At 37.8% G+C, this 24,466-nt stretch overlaps 1 protein-coding gene across 2 annotated transcripts in view; it reads right to left on the bottom strand.

Moving 5' to 3' along the window:
• AGBE (1,4-alpha-glucan-branching enzyme) overlaps nt 1–24,466 on the bottom strand; it is a 380,299-nt gene that overhangs the window by 112,070 nt on the left and 243,763 nt on the right. For both annotated transcript variants that reach the window (XM_090411694.1, XM_090411693.1), the window contains exon 11: nt 1,954–2,125. In XM_090411694.1, coding sequence (XP_090267820.1) covers nt 1,954–2,125 — 172 coding nt within the window. The remainder of the gene's footprint in view (nt 1–1,953; nt 2,126–24,466) is intronic.

The following is a 24,466-nucleotide window of genomic DNA, read 5'->3' as shown; positions in this document are numbered from 1 at the left end:
ACCTATGCCAAAGGCAGTATTTAAACCCGCAGCCTTTTGACTGAAGAATGGATACACTACCCACTCGGCTCACCCAGCAATCAAAGTCTTTTTCATAATAAATGAAGGCCATGTGTGTTTCTTTTTGAAATTCTCTTCTCTTTTCGATTAATAATTTTTGAACATAAACTGAATGTATACAAGATCGGCCTTTTCAGAATCCATTATATTCTTCTAGTAGTTTGTCTGCTACAATACTGTTTAGTTTCTCTTAATATTTATTCCTGCATATAATTTGTGTCCTGCATTTAGTAGACTAATTCCTCTTTATTGTGGTCATCTTTCTGTTTTAATAAATTGGAATATCCAGTGCTTTTTTTCCAAGAGTTTTGAGCTTTTTTTTTCCAGAAATCCAGACCATGTTAAAGAATGTCAGGAGTCTTTCATTAAATTTTTCACCTGCGTTTTTGTAGAATTCCATGTTTATAGTCATCTATTGGTGTTTTCCTATTTTTCACCTTGTTTATTGTATTTTTTAGTTCAGATTTCATAATATTTTCTGTTAGATCACTCTTTGTTGTATAAAATTTTACTTCTTTGTTAGCACCAATCTAGAGATTCTGAAAATAAGTTGCCCTTTTTCTAAATCCATTCTTTGTACTTTTACATTTTCTTTTATTTCGGTGTTCATGTATTTTATCAAAGACTTTTTCATAATAAACGAAGCCGTATGTTTTATAATTTTTCAAAATAAACCTATGTTTTATAGGTTTTTCTTTGTGGCTCAGATATATCCTTTTCTAGTTCTGTTACAAAATTCTTCCATTTTTGTTTTTTCCTTACTTCTCATTTTGCAATTGGAAATATCTTTTGTACTCTATTTTTGCTTCTATTGTCTTAAAATTTAGCCATTTCTGTTTTTTTTTCCATAGTTCTCTTTTTCTATTCCATTTAACATAAGCTGAAACAGCTTTCTGTTGGAACTTTTGTTAACAGAGATAAAAGTACCTAAGAAATTGAAGATGATTGGTTTACCTTATGGCTTTTAGAGAAAACTGGCAAATAAAATTGTAGATTTTGTGATTCTTTAAAAGGGAATGTTGTAATGTTTCAATATAAGGATTTCAGATGCAGAAATTTTATTTTCAACTCTCTGGAAATAAAACTCTGGAAAATAACATGGAAAATAAAAGTGTAACTTATGCAAAGAAAATAACATATTTTGAATGCATTTAGAATGAGAATGCATCCTGGTGAGAGATGGCTATGTGTGCAAAATACTTCAAAAAGAGAATTTCAAATGTATATTACAATAAATTTCAAATAAAATTTCATCATTATTATTATACGACACCTCCAAGTACAAAAACTCAGCGAGGGAGAGCACCCACTCCACAACTCGCCGTCTCCACTGACCCAACTACCATCGTCATCCACACCAATGCAATCCAATGACCACCACTCAACATTAGTATTTCACAAACAATCACAAATATCCATGCCGATGATGGGATTCAAACCTGCAGCCTTTTGGCTGCAGAGTGGATACGCTAACCACTCAGCCAACCAGGCAAGCAAATTATTATATTATGCCAGCCTGGGTTGGTTGAATGGTTAGCGTATCCACTCTCCAGCCAAAAGGTTGTGAGTTTGAATCCCATCGTGGGCATGCATGTTTGCGATTGTTTGTGAAAATACTAGTGGTGGTGGTGGTGAGCGGTAGATGGCGCTAATGTAGTTGCTGGATTGAGTGATGAAGACAGTTGTAGAATAGGTACCCTCCCTCAATGAGTCTTTGGACTCCCTGGGGGTGTCACGTAATAATAATTATTATATAATTATTATGATACACAAAATACATGTAATCATATTTTCCAAACTCTTGCATACAAATTTATAAATAATGTTAAGTCATAAGAAATACAGATAGTGTGATAAAACTGAATATTCAGATAAAAAAAAAAAAAAACTTACCCATAAAGTTAAGCCAACCCTCTCCTCCTAGTCCATATGTAATTAATCTTATTAATTTATGCAATGCAATGCCTCTATCAATTACTGGATTTAAGTTGTCCAATACACTCATGAACTCATACATCTCCTTGTCCATCAGCCAAAAAGCAAGTGTTTTATCTCCAACAAGAGCCTACAATCAGATATTTTTAAATTACCATGAGCTCAAAATCTACGTAGGATAATAAACTACTACTGCTTTGAGGAGGACTCGAAATGGGCTGTCCATTTCGAGTAGAATACCACTGTAGAATACAACCCCTTTACCATTTCTCAGCTAAGAAATGGTACAGGAAGTAAAAATATTGTAAATAGCATAACATAAAATAAATTAAGAATTACTGTATTTGCCGGCGTATAAGACACACTGGCATACAGGACGCACCTCCTTTTTTGTACACATTTTTTAGGAAAAAAACTTTATCACTGAATATTATAATGAATTTACAGTATTTCAAATATAAAGTAATAAGTAGGTCTACTTTCAACAAATACCAAATTTAACTAGGAAAGAATACCCACCTTTTAATTGTCAAAACCCAGAAATTAATCTCCAGAGCTAAATAAGAGACACTTCAAACCTCTTCTAAATCAGAATCTGAGTCTTCATACAACAAACTGTCCTCTGTACCATCCAGTGCATTACTAATTCCACACTTCTTAAATGGTTTCACCACTGTCTCAGTTTTTGCAGCATCCCATGAAGCTTTGACCCACTCACAAACTTGAGAAAAAATGCTAGGCTTCTTCCTGATGGCATAACCTCAAAATCTGAAGACTGCATCCAGCTGTTCCACTTCTCCTTCATAAATTCCTTAAATGGTTTATTAATACAGACATCTAAAGGTTGAAGCTGACTAGTTAGATCTCCTGGAATTACAGCTAACTGAGTTTTCAATTCCTTGAGTTTATTTGTAACATCGTCTGTTCTGTGAGAATGAAACTGATCCTATACTAGCATGGCAGGCTTCTTCAACAGTCCACCAGGGCACCTAGACAAAATTTTATTTATCCATAACTTCATTCCTCCTCCATCCATCCAGCCTTTTGCTTGAACATGTACAAACACTCCTTTAAGCAGTTTTTCTTTGGGTAGCATCTTCCTTTTAAAAATCAATAGTGGCGGCAATTTTGTCCCATCAGCACAGCAGGATAAAACACCCGTGTAGTGAGTTTTTTTGTACCCCGAAGTTTTAATAGTAACACTTTTAGTGCCCTTGGAATCTACAGTTTTGTTTGAGGGCACATCAAAAGTCAGCAGAACCTCGTCCATGTTTCTTATTTGCGCAATTTCAAAATTTTCTCATTTCCTTGCGTTAATGACGAATTGATGAAATTCGATCATTTTTTCTTCATATTTGGCTGGTATCTTTTGTGATATTTTTGTTTTAGTCTGCATACATAGCTGATTTCTCTTCATGAATCTTGAACACCATGATGTTGATCCAGTAAAGTTGGTGATCCCTCTGTTAGTGGCCATCGCTTTCGCTTGATGAATAATCATTTTTGTAGACACTGAAAGTCCCACTTTTCTGTGGTCTAAAATTCAAGTATTCAGCTCTGCCTAAGTTCTGGCCATTTTGCAGTTCCACTTCATAGGTTATGCTTACTGCGAGTTGCTTTTTTTAAATCCTCTTCCTGATTCCGCCAAGTTCTTATCATTTTCTCAGTTGGGGGTGGTCCAAAATGCCTCTCTGCAGCCCTGTTTCCATGTTCTTTAGCATACGCAATCACAGGTAGTTTGTATGCAATATTGTAACAATGCCAACGTTTTTCAGCCATAATTTGCCAAGAAATTTAGAGAAAATTTAACAGCAGAAATTTATCACTTTTCACAACTGCGACAACTGGAAAGTTTAAACGAACAGGACACAGCTGTGATCGTCGATGACAGCGCATGCGCATCCACTGAACTCTATGTCAGTGTTTCTCAAAGTGTGGTATGCGTACCCATGGAGGTACGTGAAAGGTCTTCAGGGGGTCCGTGGCAATTTTCGGCTATGTATCATTAACACATAGAATAAAATTCAATGTATCCGTGAAGTTCGAGATCGTAAGATGTTCCTATTGTATCACTGAATAAGGTACAGAGACATCTGCAGGCTGTGCAATATGTTTCTCAACAAACTATGCAATTAGAGACAACTGGGATAAAAAGCACTAACTAATGAATTGCATGTCCCCCCTCCCACAGAAAATGCTGTATGACTCAAGCAAAACCATATGTTGCCAGTGCAACATATGGTTTTGTTTGAGTGAACGTGTTAAAACGAAGAAACATATAGTGAATGTGTTTCCTTATATTATATAAGGAATTCAGTTGAAGAGAATTAGCATTTCAACTCAACTTTCGGCTTGTCTTTGTCATTTAGTAGCACGATCTTTTGTTATTACCGCACCAATCATATGAACGTGGATGTCTGAAGTTTGAGAAACACTGCTCTATGTAACTGGAATGCTATCATACACACACACCGCAAGGAAGCAATAAAGAAATCACGTAACTCGGAACAGAGAAAATTTCCAGAAATGAAAATAATAAAAAACTGAGTATCGGCGTATAAGACGCACCTTGTTTTTCAGATCTATTTTCAAAGAAAAAAAGTGCGTCTTATACGCCGGCAAATACAGTAAATATTGAAAAAATAAAATTTATAGCAAGATTTAGCTGCTATAACAATCATCTAGCCATATATAAATATTTCTTTCACCTGTGAAAATAAAATGAATCAAGTATTAAGTGAGCACCAGTAAAGTGTTGGTTTGCAGTTACAAGTAGCTTCACAAAATGAAGGAGTAAAGCATGTGGTTTCTTTTCTTTGTTTCTCTATCATGTGAAAAATAACACAAAAAACAGTTGATTAAAGATACCAAGAAATTATATACTGTACTTGGTTTAATTCAAGTACATAATTTCTTGGTATCTTTAATTTATAGTATAAAAAAGAGTTGTTTAAATTTCATACAAAATCACATATGCCAAAAATCATAATGAAGTTATCTTGTTGTTTCTGGTATTTATTTATCGATTTGGTAATTAAAACATGAATTCTGCATATGTGTTACATAGTATATTCATATACACAACATGCAAAGATAAAAAAAAACCCAGACAATTGAAGTCTGAATTATCATCTTGCAGAGAAATAAACCAAGGAGTTAGACCAAGGATACCCCTATCTGCAACTTTAATACTTATTTAAATGAAATAGCAAAATGGAATAGAAAAAAAAACATCCAGACATTAAACGATCCTTTAATATGAATTTAAACACACTCCTCTTTGATGATGACTAAGTGGTAATATACAAACAATATACTAAAATTTCACAAAAATCATTAGCAACAGAATACAAAACAAACTAGATTTTTCCCAACCTCCAGAACAAGCAGGATTCAGAACAAAAATTACAGTACTATTGATCATATATATATATTATTATTATTATTATTATTCAGGCCTCCATGGAGTCAAAAGACTCATCATGAGAGGTCCTTCCTAGGAAGCACAAAGTCTATCATACCACTGCTTGAACTCATTGACCATTCTTGCTCACACTACCCTATCAGGCAATGCATTTCACGGTTCAGTCATCCTCAGTTTCGCATCATCAGCAAACAATCGAATATCCCCCCATCATTCCATATGTCATTAATATACAAATATACAAATTAACAAGTATTGGCCTTAGTACAGAGCCCTGAGGCACTTCACTAATCATTGTCATTCTCTTAGTTTCAACTCCACCATATACGAGGGGGGGTGGAGGAGAGAACTGGAAAGTTCTGATAAACACCTAGTACAAAAATCTGTATTTGTAATATGATAAAAGATTATGCACTAATTATAGGCCTATCTCTCTACTTAATAATGTTTACAAGGTTTTCATCTGTATTATACAAAACCGAATTAAATCTATCTATGAAAAAATCTTAGAAGAGGAACAGATGGGCTTAATGATAGAGACTATACTAACAAATCTTACAATAGAAAACAATTCTTTATTGTTGTTTCATCGATCCTTGAAAAAACATAGATCCCTATATTATTAATCTCATTAAGCAATAAAGACACAAAAGCAATAGTAAAATTTAATAAAATGGAAATAGAAGAAATACATATTGTAAAACGAGTTATGCAAGGCTGTCCACTTTCTCCATACTACATTACCAATATATACATATACACACACACATACACACACACATATATATAGGTAATGTTGTCAGAGAAGCTCTAGAAGAATGTTGTACTGGCCTCTCACTAAATGAACCAACATCACCCATATCAAACATGTAGACAATATAGTCCTTATTACTAATAGCAAAAAAGATCTGAAATCCATGATCAGCAAAAAAAAAACAAATTAGCAACAAATATATATCCTAAGATCCCATGGAGTCAAAGACTCATCTAGGAGGTCCCTTTTGTCATGCACACAGCCCATCTACCATTCTTTAAACATATTCAAATTCTCTGCAGACACCATGCTTTCAGGCAATGCATTCCAAATTCACAACTAACCCCCAAAAAATTGCTTCTCACACCCTTGCTCATACCCTCCTCATAAAGCTTCCAGGGATGACCTCTTGTTCTCCCCCAATCTCCCACCATTTTATGAAAAACATCTTCATATAACAACTCCTTACCAACTTTTATATCTATCACATCACCCCTCTTCTTCCTATCCACTAGACCATGCAAACTGCATCCTCAACCTTTCTTCATATTCAACATTCCAGAGATTAGGCATTATTTTAATCAATCACCTCTGGACACTCTCCAACATCTCTTCATCCTTTTTAAACCAGGTAACCAAATCTGTGCACAGTAGTCCATGTGTGGCATAATCAGAGCCTTATACAATGAAACCAGAATCTCCTCACTTCTCCAAGTCAGTGTCCGAATCCATTGTGGTCTTCACAATTTTAACAATAGGTCCTCTAAATTTTAGATCCTTATCCACCATCAGACCAAGATCTCTTATTTCCTCCACCTCCAACAACATGCCTACCAAGAGTAAATTCTATAACCCATATTTGGGATGTTGGGGACATTCAACTATTGAAGTATCTCCACTCACATACCCATTCACTCTGTCTATTCAAGTCTTCTTGTAAAGCCACAAAAACATCTGCTCTACTCCTCATAGTTCGTTCCAACTTTGCATCATCTGCAAACAACTGTATATCCCCATTCAAATCTTCCCCAATATCATTAACTTAAGGTTAAACAGCAATGGCCCTAAAACAGACCCCTGCGGCACACCACTAGTGACATTCCTCTTCTGGGATACTGCTCCTCCATATACAATTTGTTGATACCTATGAGTCTGTTCATCTTCAATCCAATGCACTTGTCTAAAATCTAACCCCATCCACTCTTACTTTGACTATCAACTTGTCATATGGTAATCTATGAAAAGACTTTGCAAAGTCTCAGTATCCTACTGTGTATCCATAATCCCACACCCAATGCTGCTGTCACCTTATTGTAATAAGCAAGTAGATTACTAAAACATGATCCCCCCCACCTCAGCAAATCTGTGCTGTCCATCAAAGATAATATCATTGTTGTCAACCCATTTCTGGATCCCAATTCTCACCAGCCTTTCCAACACTTTAACCACAATAGCTGAACACACAGAATTGATGCTTGAATTTCAATTCCTCCTTTATGAAGCAGTACAATCTTGCCTTCTTTCCACTCCTTTATGATACACATTGATAAAGTGCTCGTTCAATAATTCCTCACTGTATTCTTTGCAATGGTCACTCTGCTGCCATGATTATTGTGTAGTATTATTGATAGTGTATTACTAATAGTATTAGTATATTATTGACATTTTGACAGTGCATTATTATTGGCCATATATTACAATAATAATGCAAGAAAACTGCCGTCAGCTCTTTAATTTTCTTTAATTTAAGAGGACAGGATAGTTCCATTACATAAAAGAGGCTAAAAAAATCATCAACTGGAAGTTACCAACCACTGAGATATATAATTCAAGTTCTTGGAGAGATGCACATTTTCTAAATATTTATAAGTTTGGGCATAGTAGACCACCTAGATTTATTCCATGTTTAATAGTTTCTTCATAATTTGTCTGTGGTTCAACTGCCTGAGTCATTAAAATTTTTAACCTTTACAGTTTATTTTTTTCAGCTTTCAACTTCTTCTATTTCTACTTATTACACTGTTTTGGTTTTACTAGACAAACTATATAGCATAGTCCCTGCTGTTTTTACATAGGGCTCACAAAATCTTTCAATCATATATTATTATTACAGGCAACTCGAAGGAGTCCATAGACTCATCGAGGGAGGCCCTAACATCATGTCAAGAACAACTATTCGACATTCACACAGTATCTATCATACCTCGTCTTGAACTCATTTACAGTCATTGCACCCACAACAGACTCCTGCAACTTATTCCACTCATTCACCACTCTCCAAGTAAAAAACCTAGCTCTAACATCCTTGCTAACCACACTCTTGCCCAGCTTCCATGTATGGCCCCTAGTCCTCCCACCACCGGTTCTATTCTCAAAAATATCTTCTGAATTAATCATATAGAAACCTTTCAGTAATTTGAATGTCTCAATCATATCATCCCTATTCTGACTATCAACCAATTTCTGCAACCCACAAATCTTCAACCTGTTCTCATAAGGTTCATTCCATAGACTTGCTATTATCTTGGTCACTCGTCTCTGGATCCTCTCCACCTGCTCCCCCCATCCATAAGAAACCCTGGCGCCATATCTGGGCATAACAGTCCAGATGAGGCCTTATCAAGACTCGATACAGAGGAACAATAACCTGTTTGTCTCTGCTTTTTAAAGTATTTTTCAGCAACCAGTGATTTGATGAGCTAATTTAGCCACTTTTGCGAAGTGCCCCCTAAACTTCAATTCCCTGTCCACCAACACTCCCAAATCCCTGGCCTCATCAATCTCCTGGAGTACGGTTCCACCAATGTGATATACTGCTGCTAATCTTTTCACCCCAAAATGTATAACCTTACATTTTGCCACATTAAATTGACATCCATTCTCTTAAGCTCAGTCCTCCAAACTATCCAAATCATCCTGCAAAATTTTGACATCCTGTGCACTCACTATTGCTCTACCAAACTTTGCATCATCAGCACACAAATGAACAGTTCCTCTCAGATCCTTTCCTATATCGTTAATGAACGAATTGAACAGTAGTGGTCAAAGAGCAGAACCCTGTGGCACACCACTAGTCACAGGCCATCTTTTGGACTCTACTCCTGAATAAACCACTCTCTGATATCTCTCCATCAACCACCCTCCTATCCATCTCACCAACCCTATATCCATCCCCATATGCTGAAGTTTACTGATTAGAATTCCATGTGGTATCCTGTCAAAGGCCTTAGCAAGGTCCAGTAGAATCAATGAAAACCCATTACCCTTATGCAGTTCAGCCGTCACTGTGTTATAAAACGTGAGCAAGTTACTGAGGCATGATCTACCCTTCACAAAACCATGCTGTCCCCCATAAAGAATCCCATTTTCATCTATCCAATCCTGTATTTTTCTCTTGACTATTTTCTCCAAGACCTTGACAACGATTCCTGTTATGCTGATCAGTCGGTAATTTACAATAGCAGTCTTGGAACCTCCTTTTTGCAGTGGAACTATTTTCCCCTCTTTCCACCCCTTGGGGCTAACCCAGACCCGAGACTCAAATTAAACAAAATGGTCAAGGGCACTGACAATTCTTTAGCCACTTCACATACGACATGAGCTAGTATACCATTCAATCCCACAGATGTATCGACATTGAGGTTTTGTAATAGACTATTCACCTCCACTTCATTCACCACAATTCCAGTATAAGCTGTTGGTTCTTCCATTCCTGCAAAGTCACCACCTGGATGATATACTCTTGCAAAATGCTCGCTCGGTAATTCCACTATATCGACTGATTCGGTTACCTCCTTACCATCGACATTCTATAAAATCATTCTGCCTAACACCGTCCCTTAAAGATGATTTAATTTCCAAAAAGCTAATTGGAAGAGTTTCATGGAAAATCTTGACCGCTCCATAAAAGAAGTCCTTCCAAAACCTCAAGAATATCCAGAATTCATAAAAATACTGAGGAAAATCTCCACCAAACACATCCCCTGAGGATGCCGCACAAACTAATTCCAGGCCTTTCCAGTGACATAAAAGCCCAGTATGCTGATTACTTACAACTTTGCAATACCAACCCCTTCTCAGAAGAGACTATCCAAGCAGGAGAAAAATTATGCTCCAAGATGGCAGAGGAAAGGCGTTCCTCATGGAAAAAAGAAATAGAAGCCCTTGATACGACCCATAGTAGCAGAAAGGCATGGAACTTTATCAACAGAATTAGGAAGGATTTCACTAAGCCATATGAGCATCCGCAGTCAACTTGCTCACCAGCTGCTGCTGAATGGAAAATTCACTAAAAAACACACACACAAAAAAGATACTTAGAACCCCAAGTGAGGAACAAAATATGATTAACTCAGATTTCACCATCACTGAACTCAATGCTACCATAAATCTATTAAAACCTAGAAAATCTGCAGGCTTTAATGATGTCTGTAATGAACAGATTAAACATTTTGGAAACAGTACTAAAGAGTGGTTATTAAACCTATATAACACTTGCCTCAGAACCCTAAGGATACCAACTATCTGGAGGCATGCCAAAGTGGTGGCCTTTCTGAAACCAGGAAACCCCTCAACCGAAGCAAAAAATTACAGACTTATATCACTACTCAGCAACCTCTTTAAACTCTCTGAACGATTAATTTTGAATAGGCTACAACCCCTAATCGAACCCCATCTTATTGCTGAGCAGGCTGGCTTTAGACCAGACAAATCTTGCACATCACAAATTCTCAACTTCACTCAAGATATAGAAAATGATTATGAGCAAAACTAGCCACAGGCGTAGTCTTTGTAGAACTAACTGCAGCATATGATACTGTAAACCATCTCACACTCAGAAATAAAACATACAGAATAACTAGAGACTATCACCTTGTTCTCCTGATCCAATCCTCTTGGAAAACAGACGCTTTTATGTGGACCTTGTGGGTAGGAAGAGCTGCTGCCACCACCAAAAAGATGGCCTCCCCCAGGGTAGTATGTTATCACCATTACTTTTCAACATCTACGTCAACGATCTCCCCATCTTTTCAGGAACTAGAAATTTTATCTATGCTGATGACCTTGCCATAGCTAGTCAGTCAAAAAATTTCAAGTCCATTGAAACTACTCTATTACTTGCCTTAAATAGTCTAACCACATACTATACCAGCAATCAACTAAAACCAAACTCCTTGAAAACCCAGACTGGTCTTTTCCACCTTAACAATAAGGAAGCCAACAGGAAGCTACAGATTTCTTGGGAAGGCTCTAATATAGACCATTCCTGGAAACCAATCTACCTCGCGTGACTCTCGATCGCACCCTCTCACATAAAACCCACATAGAAAAAACAAAGGCAAAAGTGAATGCAAGAAATAACATACTAAAAAAGCTCACTTCCTCCAAATGGGGTGCAGACCCTAGCGCACTGAGATCTTCTGCCTTGGCCCTTTGCTATTCTTCTGCTGAATATGCCTGCCCAGTATGGTCCAGATCCTGCCATGCTGAAAAACTTGACCCAGCATTGAATGAAAGCTGCCGCTTAATTACAGGATGCTTGAAACCAACACCACTAAAAGACCTGTATACTTTGGCTGGTATTGCACCTCTTCAATTCGAAGATCTGCATTCTCAGCTGATGAAAGAAGCAGACAAATGAATGATGAACGCTACCCACTGTTCAGCCAGACCTCAGTGTCCCAAAGACTAAGATCCCAACATAGCTTCCTACAACTGTTGAACTACCTAAAAACCTCCCAGAGACAAGACTTCAACAATGGCTTGCACTATATCCTGAAAATAATACTGGTATTCCAACAGCCGAACATCTTCCATGTGGTGCCCACTTGGACTGGAATACTTGGAAATGCCTAAACAGACTCCAGACGACAGGATGCTACAAACAAAACCTCATCAAATGGGGCTACCTCACTGGCTCAGAAAATTGTAGGTGTGGGACAAACAAGTCCATGGAACACCTTCTTTCTTGTCCCTTTCTTCCATCACCTTGTGCAAAAGAGGACCTTATATCCTGCACAGAAAGAGCAGTTGACTGTGCAAGATACTGGAGGAACATCTGACCATGTTTATTGTATATAAGTTATGTATAGTTTCCTTTTTTTCATATTTAATTATTATTCCCTGTATAATTCACCTACTAAATCTAAGCTAATCTCATTGTAATGTATCCTAATTTGTTGTAAATCATGTTGTACTACTTACTTACTACTGTACTACTTATGTTTGGATACGAAATAAATAAATTCTGCTGTATACATTTTTTCTTTTACTTGCAACATATCAAAAAACTGTTTGGGATTCTCCTTAGCCTGCATGGCTAATGTTCTTTCATAATCTGCTTTTGCTTTTCTTACCACACTCATTACCCTTCTGGCCTGCGCTTTATACATTCATGTGCCTGCCGGTCACCTTTCTCCTTAAATTCTCTTCACAGTTGTTTCTTTTTTTGCAGCTCAAGCTTCATGGTGTTATTCATTCATTTAACCCCTACTTGATTTATTATTTGGACTCTAGGTCCATTGCCTCCTGCAAACACTTCTTAGCCACCTCCCATGCACTATCAACATCCAACCCTTGCAATTTTACATGCCATGGCACTGAACCAATCAAACTCCTAAGCTTGTCATACTTACCAGCCCGATAATTCCACATGTACCCTGTCTTAATTGTAAATTCCACACCTTTAGCCACCTCCCAAGTCAAGACCCAATGATCAGTCTCACCAATTGGTGGCAACGTGGTCATATTTGTTACAGCCAAATTCTCAGATGCAATTACTAGGTCAAGCACTCTCTGACCTCTAGTATTTTCCATTACATGCTGTCACAGATAGTTATCCCTTAATAACCGCATAAAATCCAATTCTTTCCTCCCATGTGTCCTCTCCTCCTTCCAATCAATGTTACCATAGTTGAAATCTCTCATCTATTCCATCACCTGTTCTATAGCAGCACCTAATTGTATATTTTGTTGTGCTAGCCTCAATCTCACACCAAATGGCCTCAAATGTGCTCTTTTCTCTATCCCGCAGTTCAACTTCTATTCTCCTTGGATGCAGTCATCAGCTATCAAGAATCTCCACAACACTTACGCTTTCATTTTGTTTACACTCACGATCATACTCTTATTTTTCTTATCATACTTTTGCCATTTATTAGTTGGTATGCTCGGTAAACATTTTTGCCAATGCTCCAGCTGCCGATTCGCCCTATGTATCGCTGAGCGCAACCGTGCAATCTCACTCATTGTATCTGCCTCATCATTTTTATTATCCATTAATCCATTCATTCATTCTGTATTTTTACCTTCGTTCTCACTTTCAACGCCACTCTCACAGCTACCTGGTTGTTGTTATGATCCATCGAGTCATTTCCAACTCATGGCGACTCCAGGAACATTCACTCTCCATTCCGATCTGTCCCTGACCATGTCTTTCAGAACCTCCAAGCGCACTCCAGTTGCTTCTTTAACTCCATTCACCCAGCTAATTCTTGGTCTTCCTCTTCTGCTGCTTCCATCAACTTTAGAAAGCATCATCTTCTCCAGACTGTCATTTGCTCGCATAATATGTCCAAAGTATGACATTTTTTGCTTGATGATCATAGCTTCAAGGGAGCAATATGGCTTTATTCTGTCTATCACTGATTTATTGGTTTGCTTTGCAGTCCATGGTATTCTTAGTAAGCATCTCCAAACCCATAATTCAAATGCATCTATCTTCCTTCTTTCACTCTTTCTCAGGGTCCAACTTTCACATCCATACAGCACCACAGGGAATACCATTGCTTTCACGATTCTGATTTTTATTGCGAGGCTAATATTTTTATCTTTAAATATCTTGCTTAAATTTGTCATTGCTTTTTTTCCGAGTAATAATCTTCTTCTAACTTCTTCGGTACAATAACCATCTTTATCAATTCAGGATCCTAGGAACACAAAATTGTTAACCGCTTCCATTTTCTCTCCATCTACTTCAAAATCATTAAGTTCACATGTTGCCATAACTTTTGTCTTTTTGAGGTTAAGTTTAAGACCATATTTAGCATTTTCTTCTTTAACTTTTATAATAAGTTCCTTCAAATCTTCTTTGCATTCTACTAGCAAGGTGGTATCATCTGCATACCTCAATTTATTAATATTTTTTCCACCAATTTTAATGCCAACTGGAGGCTCCTCCAGCCCTGTCATTCTTAAAATGTATTTGCTGTACAAGTTAAACAGGTACAGAGATAAAATACATCCTTGTCGCACCCCTTTACCTATTACGAAATACTCAGTTTCTACAAGATCTATTCAGGCAGTAGCTTCTTGTTCTTAATAAAGATTTCTCAGAAGGATAATGAAATGCTCTGGGACTCCCATTGTTCTTAACACATTCCACAGTTTTACATGATCTACAGAGTCAAAAGCCTTGCTATAGTCAAGGAAACAAAGGTAGACATTCTTATGATATTCCTGTGCTCTTTCTATTATCCGTCTCACATTAGCAATTTGATCTGGTACTACCTGGTACAACCTCGCAAATATCACTATTTTCTACATTCTGACTTTCAACAACGATAGCACTTCCATGACCTGAAACACACTTTAAATCCTCACATTCCTTACACTTTCTGCACACATTCACTCCACTATCATTGTCTAACCAGACTCCAACCGCTCTTCTCAAAGCATACATCTCACAAATGGTACACTGAATATACTCCTTTATATTAAAATTTTTTAACAAATATGGTGATCTGGACACGATTGTATTCCTTCTTATCGGCGCCATTTGCATGCTATTAATCGTATCTATCAATTACTAATTGAAATAACTCAGACAACACACAAAAATCACACAGACACACTAAGATATGAAAAGTAAACAATACTACATAAGATTCAAGCAAATTCACCAATTATTACTCCAACTTAAAATAATACTTATTTTTCAGGAGCTCTCTTCAAACACTACACACCATGTAGCCCTCTAGTGGCTATGATCAAGAAAATCTGTACCTGCCAGAGATATTTTAAGCTCTTGTTGTCTGTAAATAATCATACTATACAATCTGCATAAAGGGAAGGTAGATAGTATTGCCCAGATACAACAATGCAAAGTTGAAAAGAAAAGCTGCAATGATGAATAATATTAGAACATGTGCATGCTGGGAATGAATTTGTTAACAGAAGAGAGAGATGAACAAAAGATGAGCTGCATTTGAACAAAGAAAGATGCAGACAATTGGAGAGATTGTTCTCTGGGCAAATGAGTGTTGAAGACAGGGAAATGAAACATGCCAGAGTAGATGGTAATGGGGTTGCCCCTTTGTGGGAATAGTTACTTTGAGGTGGGAGAATGTGTGGCATATTTTGCAGAAGCCAATTGGAGTCTGAAAAGAATAATAACAGGTGTAGGAATACCGATAATGAACTAATGTTTATCTATAAAAATGCTAGGGGTATCAGGAATCAGTTTGTCTGAAGATTGCTTATAAGTAATGAGTTGTGACCTCTCAGAATAGTGAATTCGGAAGAAAATGACACTCACAGTTTTGATATATTATTACCCCAAGACCTCATGGAGCCAAAGACTCATCTGGGAGGTCCTTTTATCACACACGGCTCATCATGCCTTGTCTTAAACACACTCAAACTCCTTGCAGACAAAACACCATCAGGGAAGGAATTCCAATCATTCACAACTCTGCACGAAAAAAATCTGCCTCACTCCCCTACTCACACACTCTTTATACAGTTTCCAGGGATGACCTCTGGTTCTCTCCCTATCTCCCACTATTTTATGTAGAACTTCTCCAGCATCATCCTATAACAACTCCTTACCAACTTGTAGGTCTCTATCATATCTCCCCTCTTCCTCTTGTCTACCAGACTCTGCAAATTACATCTTCTCAATCTTTCCTCATACTCGACATTCCAGCGGTCAGAAACTACCTTAGTCAGTTGCCTTTGGACCCTTTCCAACATCTCTTCATCCTTCTCAGGTGACCAAATATGGGCACAACAGTCCATGTGTGGCCTAATCAAAGCTTTATACAACGGAACAAGAATCTGTCCTCCACATCATTCCCAGAAGCCTTTGTGTTGTCTTCACAATTTTGGCTATGTGTCTGCTAAATTTCAGATCCTTATCCACTATCATCCTGAGATCTCTTATTTCCTCCACCTCCAACAATATATCCTCACCAAGCATAAATTCTGCATCCCATCTTTGTTTTCCAAATTTTAAAACCTTACATTTTGCAACATTGAAGTCGCATCCCCATTTCCATGCCCAATCACTCAATTTATTCAAGTCTTCTTGTAAGGCCACAACATCTTCACTACTCTTCATGGTTCGTCCCAACTTTGCATCATCTGCAAACAACTGAATATCTCCATCCAAATCTTCACCAATATCATTAATATACAACTTAAACAGTAATGGCACTAAAACAGACCCCTGAGAAGAGTGGAGAAGATGAACTCATTAATACTTAACCCGTCTTGACGGAAGAGAATCAATCAATTTGTAATAATTTGTTCTTTTTCTTTCTTGTGGTTATATTAGTTGCTTTAATATCATTTTTGTTCTAGGCTCCAAACTAGAACAAAAATGATATTAAATTTTCCAGACTCCTCCCTTGTACTATTCTCTCAAGTCTGTCAGCCACAACCATATTCACACCCCCTGTTTCATATCCATTCCCATATGCTAGAACTTTTGTAATAGCTTTCCATGCTGTATCCTGTCAAATACCATTACAAAGTCCAGCAGTATCATGGTGTGCAGCACTTTCCCTTATCTAATTCTGTTGTCATTCTATTACAAAATGTGAATAAATTATTAAGGCAGGTCCAACCTTTTGGAAAGCCATGCTGCTCACTATAGAGTATCAAATTGCTATCCACCCATTACTAGATTTTACCTTTAACCAACTTTTCCAATAGTTTAACTAACATTCTTGAGATATTAATTGGTCTACAATTTGCTACTTCTCTCTTAGAGCCATCTTTATGTAATGGAACAATCTTATCCTCTTTTCACTCCTTGGAACCTTGCCAAAGCTGAGAATTAGATTGAACAGCTTCAACAGAGGTACTGCTAATTCTCTTGCAAATTCACTTAGTACACAGACCAACATACCATCAGTCCAACTGCTGTATTCACTTAATATTTTCAATATGTGTAAGCATATCCTGTTCATCTATCTCAATTCTCACATCAGCAACTGCATATATCCACCTGGATTAACTCAACTATTTCTTCTGCTAGCTTCCTACCATCAGCACTGATTCAAGTCATCCTTCAGCAATCATTCTTCCTCTTACTTGCTACATGGGAAGGTGGCGCTAGTGTCCTTGGTAAATGTGGCGGTCGAGTTTAGCTAGTCTAGAAAACTTGTTTTTAAAGTTAAATATAGTGTGGCTTTTTGTCACAAATTGTGCTGCAATTGTGCATCGGTTAGAAACAAGTGTCCTTCAGTGGTATTATTGTTTAGAACTGTGTTGTATATATTGTGTTTTCACTGCTGTTTGTTTCACTATATCAACGTGTAAAGATGGCGTCCAACAAGAAACGTACGTCAGCGGCGCGCAGGACTTCTACTGCTACACGAAAGGCTGGCTCAGCGTTAGATTTTTCGCAATGGATGCGTTGCGGAAACTGCTACATGTATGCACCGAAAAATGTGAAGGATCTGTGGTCGGTCTGGCAAAATGAGAAGAACGAAAATGTCGACGTATGTGAGAAGTGTCGGGATAGGCTGGAGCGTTTAGGAATGGAAGCTGACATCGGGACCATAGCGGAAGAACTTCGGCGGGAGTTTATGAAAATGAAAAATGACCTTCATCTTCTTCATGAGGAAGTGATCGGTAAGGAGATACTGGAAGTTAAAGCTGAGTTTAATGTGTTAAACAGAGAAATTAGGACTATAGAGATTACTTTAGCTGAAGTAACTAGAACAGGATTACATATGGGTGAGTCTTTGGTGAATGATTCAGTAATAAATAGTATGGGAGTGATTGGGAGTCAACAAAATAAAACCACAAGTGGCCTAGAAGAAATGAGATGTAGTGGGAGTGGGGGGGGTAAGTAATAGAGAGTTGAGTAATGAAGCTGGGAGAGTCATGCTGAATAGTGTAGAGAATGAGTCCATGAGTGTGGACTTGAATGAAGTTAAGAGTGGTAAAATATATGGTGATTCTATGATTAAGGGTATGGAGAGTGGTATGCATGAGGAGTGCTTGGCTGACGGGACAATAGAAAGATTGGCTTTAGCAATAAAGAGAGGGCATGAAGCAGACAAGATGATAGTTATGGTGGGTACGAATGACCTGAGAGGTAGTATAAATCGGGTAGGAAAAGATTTAAGAACATTATTAGATATTGTGAAGAGGAAATGTGTCAATGGGAGAATAGTGTGTGTGCTGCCTCGTTTTGACAATTACGAGTTAAGTAGACGAGCAATGATAATGAATGATATGATTGCAAGAATGTGCAGAAAAAGAGGTCTGGAGTTTGTTGATGTTTGGAGTGTGTTTGAAGGAAAAAGGCAGTTGTATGCTAGAGATGGACTGCATCTTAACATGGAAGGACATAAGCGATTGAAGAAGTTATTGTTTTCTGAACAGGTTGAAGTTATTGGGCAGGGAAACTAATATTGAAAAGGTTGAGTGTAAGAGAGAGAAACTTTAGCACTGATTGTGTATTAATTGATCCTTATAGGCAGAATAAATTGCAGAAGAGAGGGGATAAAAATCGGCATAGGACTACGGTAGTTAGTGACTTATATATCAGTTCTAAAGCCGGTACAAGATCTAGAGGGAATCTGCAATTTTTGTATACCAATGCTAGAAGCATTCGAAATAAGAGAGAAGAATTTTTGGCATTAGTCAGTGAAATCTCACCAAAAGTTGTAGGCATTAGTGAAACTTGGCTGTCAGCAGAAGATGTGGTCACTGGAATTGAATGTGATGGGTACAGTATTTTCAGGGAGGATAGAGAAGATAGAACAGGAGGAGGAATACTGTTGATGATAGCTGATGTGTTGCAGCCAAAGAAAGTAGTATATCATGATGATAGACATGTGAAAGAGAGTTCATTTGAGGCAGTCTGGTGCGAAATAGTGACCAACGCAACCAAATATACAGTTGGATGCTGCTATAGGCCAGGGAGTACGGGGGGAGATATTGAATTCATGCATCAGCAACTTAGTGCAATGAGTGAAGGCTTAGTGATTATTATGGGGGATTTTAATTATGGTGATATCAATTGGAAGGAGGAATTATCACGTAGCAAAAAGGAAATGGAGTTCATACATCTTCTACGAGATAATTACTTGAAACAGCACATAACTGAAGGGACACGTGGTGTGAGAGTGTTGGACCTGGTTATTGGTTCAGAGGTTATATGCATAAGTAAGGTGTCCTCGTTACCTCCAGTTGGTGAAAGCGATCATGTGGTATTGACTTGGGAGGTTGCAAAATCTGTGGATTTTTCTATTAAGAAGGGGTATGTACGGAACTACAGGTTAGGCAATTATAACAAGCTTCGGAGTGAGCTTGCAGCCATCCCATGGCAAAACATATTGCAAGGAAAAGATGTTAGCAGTGCTTGGGATAAAATCAGCGGGTATCTGAGGAAAGCATTATCAGATTGTGTCCCCATGGTCAGGAGGTCAAATAAGGCAGGCATTAGATGGATGAGCAGTAGTATCAAGCTTGAACTGCAAAAAAAGAAAATGTTATGGAGAATTTACAAGGAGAAAGGCGATCAGGACACCCATGAGCAGTACAAGGCTCAAGCTAGGAAGGTTACCAGCATAGTAAGAAAAGCTAAATCAGATTATGAGAAGACCTTGGCCAAAGAGATCAAGGGTAATCCCAAAGAGTTCTTCCGCTATGTGGCAAGTAAGAGGAAGAATGACTTCGGAAGGATAACCTTAGTGGGTTCTGATGGTATTGAGGTGACAAAATCAGATGTAATAGTCGAGTTACTGAGTGATCACTTTTCAAAAGTCTATCACCCAAGTGAGGATATCTCTATACCTATAGCAATACCTAATGTGAGAATTGAAGCTAAAGAATCAGAGGTATTAAATATATTGCAAAACTTAAATGCAAACACTGCGGTAGGCTTAGATGGAATATCAGCTCGGGTGTTGCGTGAATGTGCAAATGAATTGTCAACCCCTCTTACCTGGATATTTAATTTAAGTTTGAACTCTGGTATGGTCCCTAGGGAGTGGAAGTTAGGCAAAGTGGTTCCTTTGCATAAGGGTGGCTCTAAAACTGCAGTATTGAATTACAGACCAATCACCATCTCAGGAGTAGTGGTAAAAGTATTGGAAAAGTTGGTTAAAGACAAAATTCAAGAATGGGTGGATCAGGATATGATACTCTATAGAGGCTAACATGGTTTTGTTAAAGGTAGATCCTGCCTTAGCAATCTATTAACTATTCATAATAGAATAACATCTGAGTTGGACAAAGGAACTGGCTACACAGTGGTACTTCTGGATTTTTGCTAAGGCTTTTGACAGGATACCCCATAGAACACTGTTACGCAAATTGGAGCGGATGGGAATGGATATTAAATTGGTGATATGGATAGGAGAATGGCTCAGGGAGAGATACCATAAGGTGGTGTATGGAGGAGCCGAGTCCAGAATGAAGCAGGTGACCAGTGGTGTGCCTCAGGGCTCTGTGCTTGGGCCAATGTTGTTTAATTTGTATATAAATGATATAGGAAACGGCTTAAAGGGAGATATTCAGTTGTTTGCTGATGATGCAAAGTTGTGTAGTGCAATAAAAAATCAAGCTGATGTTGAAAGTTTGCAGGATGATTTAAATAAGCTGGTAAAATGGGCAAAAGAAAATGGATGTCAGTTCAATGTGGAAAAGTGTAAAGTCATGCATTTTGGGATTAAAAGATTACCAGCTGTGTACTACATCGATGGAAAGGTACTCCAAGAGATTGATGAGGCTAGGGACTTAGGGGTATTGGTAGATAAGGAGATGAAGTTCAGAGGACACATTGCTAAGGTGTCCAAGATTGCACATAGGATTACTTGGTTGTTGAGGAACACACTGACATCCAGAGATAAAGAGGTTATTATTCCCCTTTATAAAGCATTGATACTTCCACATTTGGATTACTGTGCTCAGGTCTGGTCACCTGGATTCCTTGGAGATGAGGAGGCTGCAGAGAGGGTTCAGAGAAGAGTGACCAAGTTGGTGAGTGATATAAAAAATGCTCCCTACATTGATAGATTGAGAGCTTGTGGATTGCAGAGATTGGTTGATAGGCGAAGAAGAGGGGATATGATAGAAACATTCAAATTACTAAAAGGTTTTTATAGGATTGATGCAGGGGAAATGTTTCAGCTGTGTGATAGTGATGGAAGAACAAGAGGTCATCTCTGGAAATTAAAGAAGAGTGTGGTTAACAAAGGTGTCAGAACAAGGTTTTTTGCCTGGAGGGTGGTGAATGAGTGGAATTCATTGCCTGACTTAGTTGTGAGCTCTTCGTCTGTAAATGAATTCAAGAAGAGATATGACAGATATTGTTTTGCTAGTTTGGGTCTCCCGCGATGAGTCTACTGACTCCATGGAGATACCCGTAATAATAATACATAGCAAAAAAAACTCTTACATATTTATTATATTTTAGCCTGTTAAGCTAATTTTCCCTCATAATCTGATTTGGCTTTTCTTACCACCATATTAGCACCCTTCTTGCCTACACTTTGTACTGCTCATAAATATGCTGATCATCTTTTTCTTTATATTCTCTCCACAATGTTTGCTTTCTTTACAGCTCCTAATTTATATCTCTACCCATCCATTTCATCCTTATTTGGTTATCATCCTGGCTGTGAGTATGCAGTCTGATACCGCTTCTCTCAAACATTCCCTGACCACTTTCCATGCACTACTGACATTCTTTCCTTAATTGTTTCTCATGCCATGGCACTGCTCTAAGATGCCTCCTAAGTGTGTCCTAATTGCCAGCTGCATAGTTTACAACATAAATCCTTTCTTGAAAGATAATTGTACATGTTAGCAGCCTCCTAGAAATAGACTGCATGCTCATTTTTCTGGTTGAAGCCAGAGTGTCTACTTGGGTTATGGATACACCTTCTGATACTATTACTAGATCCAGCACTCTCAAACCTAAGGACCCCTACATGACATACAGTTTCAGGTAATTCTCTCTTAGCAACTGTAGACATTCCACTTCCATCTTGCTGTGCTCCCTTTCCTCTTCCAAATGCATGTCTCCATAGCTGAAGTTCTTCATAATTACTCTTGAGGTTAATCTGCTGATGTAGACCATTTGCATCTTCCAGGTGTATGCTAACAACCAACAATATAATTTATCCTACTGGCCTGTATCTCGTACAAGATAGCCTCAAATGAATCATCTTCTCCACACCTAAAATCCTGCTTAACTTCTATATTTCTTGATTGAAATTCTGAGTTTTGATTAATTTTGAGTTATAAGTCAGCAGTTAGAATTGAAGGAAGTACAGGAAGATGGTTTAATGTTAAATCTGGTGTGAGACAAGGATGTACATTATCCCCTCTGTTATTCATTATCTATATGGATCACATTATGAAGGAAAGTGATATCAAAATTGGAATGTTAATGTCAGCTCTTTGCTTTATGTGGATGATGTTATACTTCTAAATAAATCCGCTACAAGTCTGCAAGATTCTCTGACTAAATTGTAATAGAGCTGTTGTAATAGATGTGGTATGAAGGTCAGCAATAAAAAGACAAAGACAATGAAAATAGGCAGAATCATTAAAAATATCAACTGTGTTGTGAATGGAGAACCAGTGGAACAAGCAAAACATTTCAGCTACTTAGGCACGATTTTTACTGAAGATGGTAAATTAAATATAGAAATAGACAACAGAATCAGCAAAACTGGTATGGTGGGAAGTCAACTGAATAAATACATATGGAATAAGAGAGAAATTAGTCGGAACACTAAATTAGCTGTATACAAGACCGTGTTCAAACCAGTTTTAACTTATGGATCTGAGAGCTGGGTCAGAAGTAAAACGCTTGACCAAAGACTAGAGACCGCAGATATGAGAGTGCTGAGAAAGATTATTGGCGTGAACAGATGGCATCAATGGCAATATCATATTAAAAACGAGGATATTAGGAAAGAACTTGACATTGTCTGCATCCAGGAATGCGTTAGAAGAGCTAATCTCAGGTGGTATGGTCACCTAAACAGAATGGGCGAGGAAAGATTAGCAAAACAAGTATTCTCTGCTAGGTTGACAGCAAAACGACCCAGAGGAAGACCAAGATATAGGTGGATTGATATAGTACAAAGTGTCTTAGACGATAGAAATATAAGATCTGATAATGTTGGAGTCTTGACAAGTAACAGACTGATTTGGAGGAAAATTGTAGATAGGAAGTTAGTAATGATATAATTTTTTCATGTAGTACTATCATATCCTGTACACCCCTTGTGGGTACATGGCAGGAATTTGATGATGATGATTTTCAGCAACACCTTTCTCTCTTCTTCCCTCCATCTTCCCTGAATTTACAATATATCCATTCCATTCTACTATTATTATTTCAGACTGCAATGGAGTCATATTACTTATCATGGGAGGTCCATCTTAGACACAGTCTATCACATCACTCCTTAAACCCATTCATTGTCTGCACATTCATCACTATCAGGCAATGAATTCCATCGTCCAATTGCCCTACCATGCAAAAAAAAAAACCACTTCTTCCCCTCCTACTCACCATTTCATTTTTCAACTTCTAAGGATGGCTTCTAGTCCTTTCTCCTTCCCCTTGTTCTACTAGATGAAAAATTTCTCCATCAATGCTGTAAATACTGATGCTATTACTAGATCCAGCACTCTCAAACTTAAGAATCCCTACATGACATGCCGTTTCAGGTAATTCTCCCTTAGAAACTGTAGAGATTCCACTTCCATCTTGTTGTGCTTCCTTTCCTCCTTCCAAATACATGTCTCTATAGTTGAAGTTCTCCATAATTACTTAGCATGCACTTATTAAGGTTAATCTGCTGATGCAGATCATCTGCATTCTCTCAGTAGCATGTCTCAATAATGTCCACCTCCTCATTCATCTATCCATCAAACTAAAAACTGCCAAAAAAGTCCACCTTATGCAAGAAAAATGCTACCTCATCCCCTCTCATTTTTGATAATGTTCCAGTTTTCTTACAAGATCAGCTTTCTCTTCTTGGGTTGACTGTCACATTCAGTTTATCCTGGCACAAACATGTTACTTACAG

This window comes from Typopeltis vanoorti, chromosome 21 (genome assembly GCF_054136105.1).
Source record: "Typopeltis vanoorti isolate ZY-2024b chromosome 21, IOZ_Tvanoo_1.0, whole genome shotgun sequence".
Lineage (NCBI taxonomy): Eukaryota > Metazoa > Arthropoda > Arachnida > Uropygi > Thelyphonidae > Typopeltis > Typopeltis vanoorti.
The sequence above is the reverse complement of the archived record's forward strand: the minus strand, read 5'-3'. Positions and strand labels throughout refer to the sequence as shown.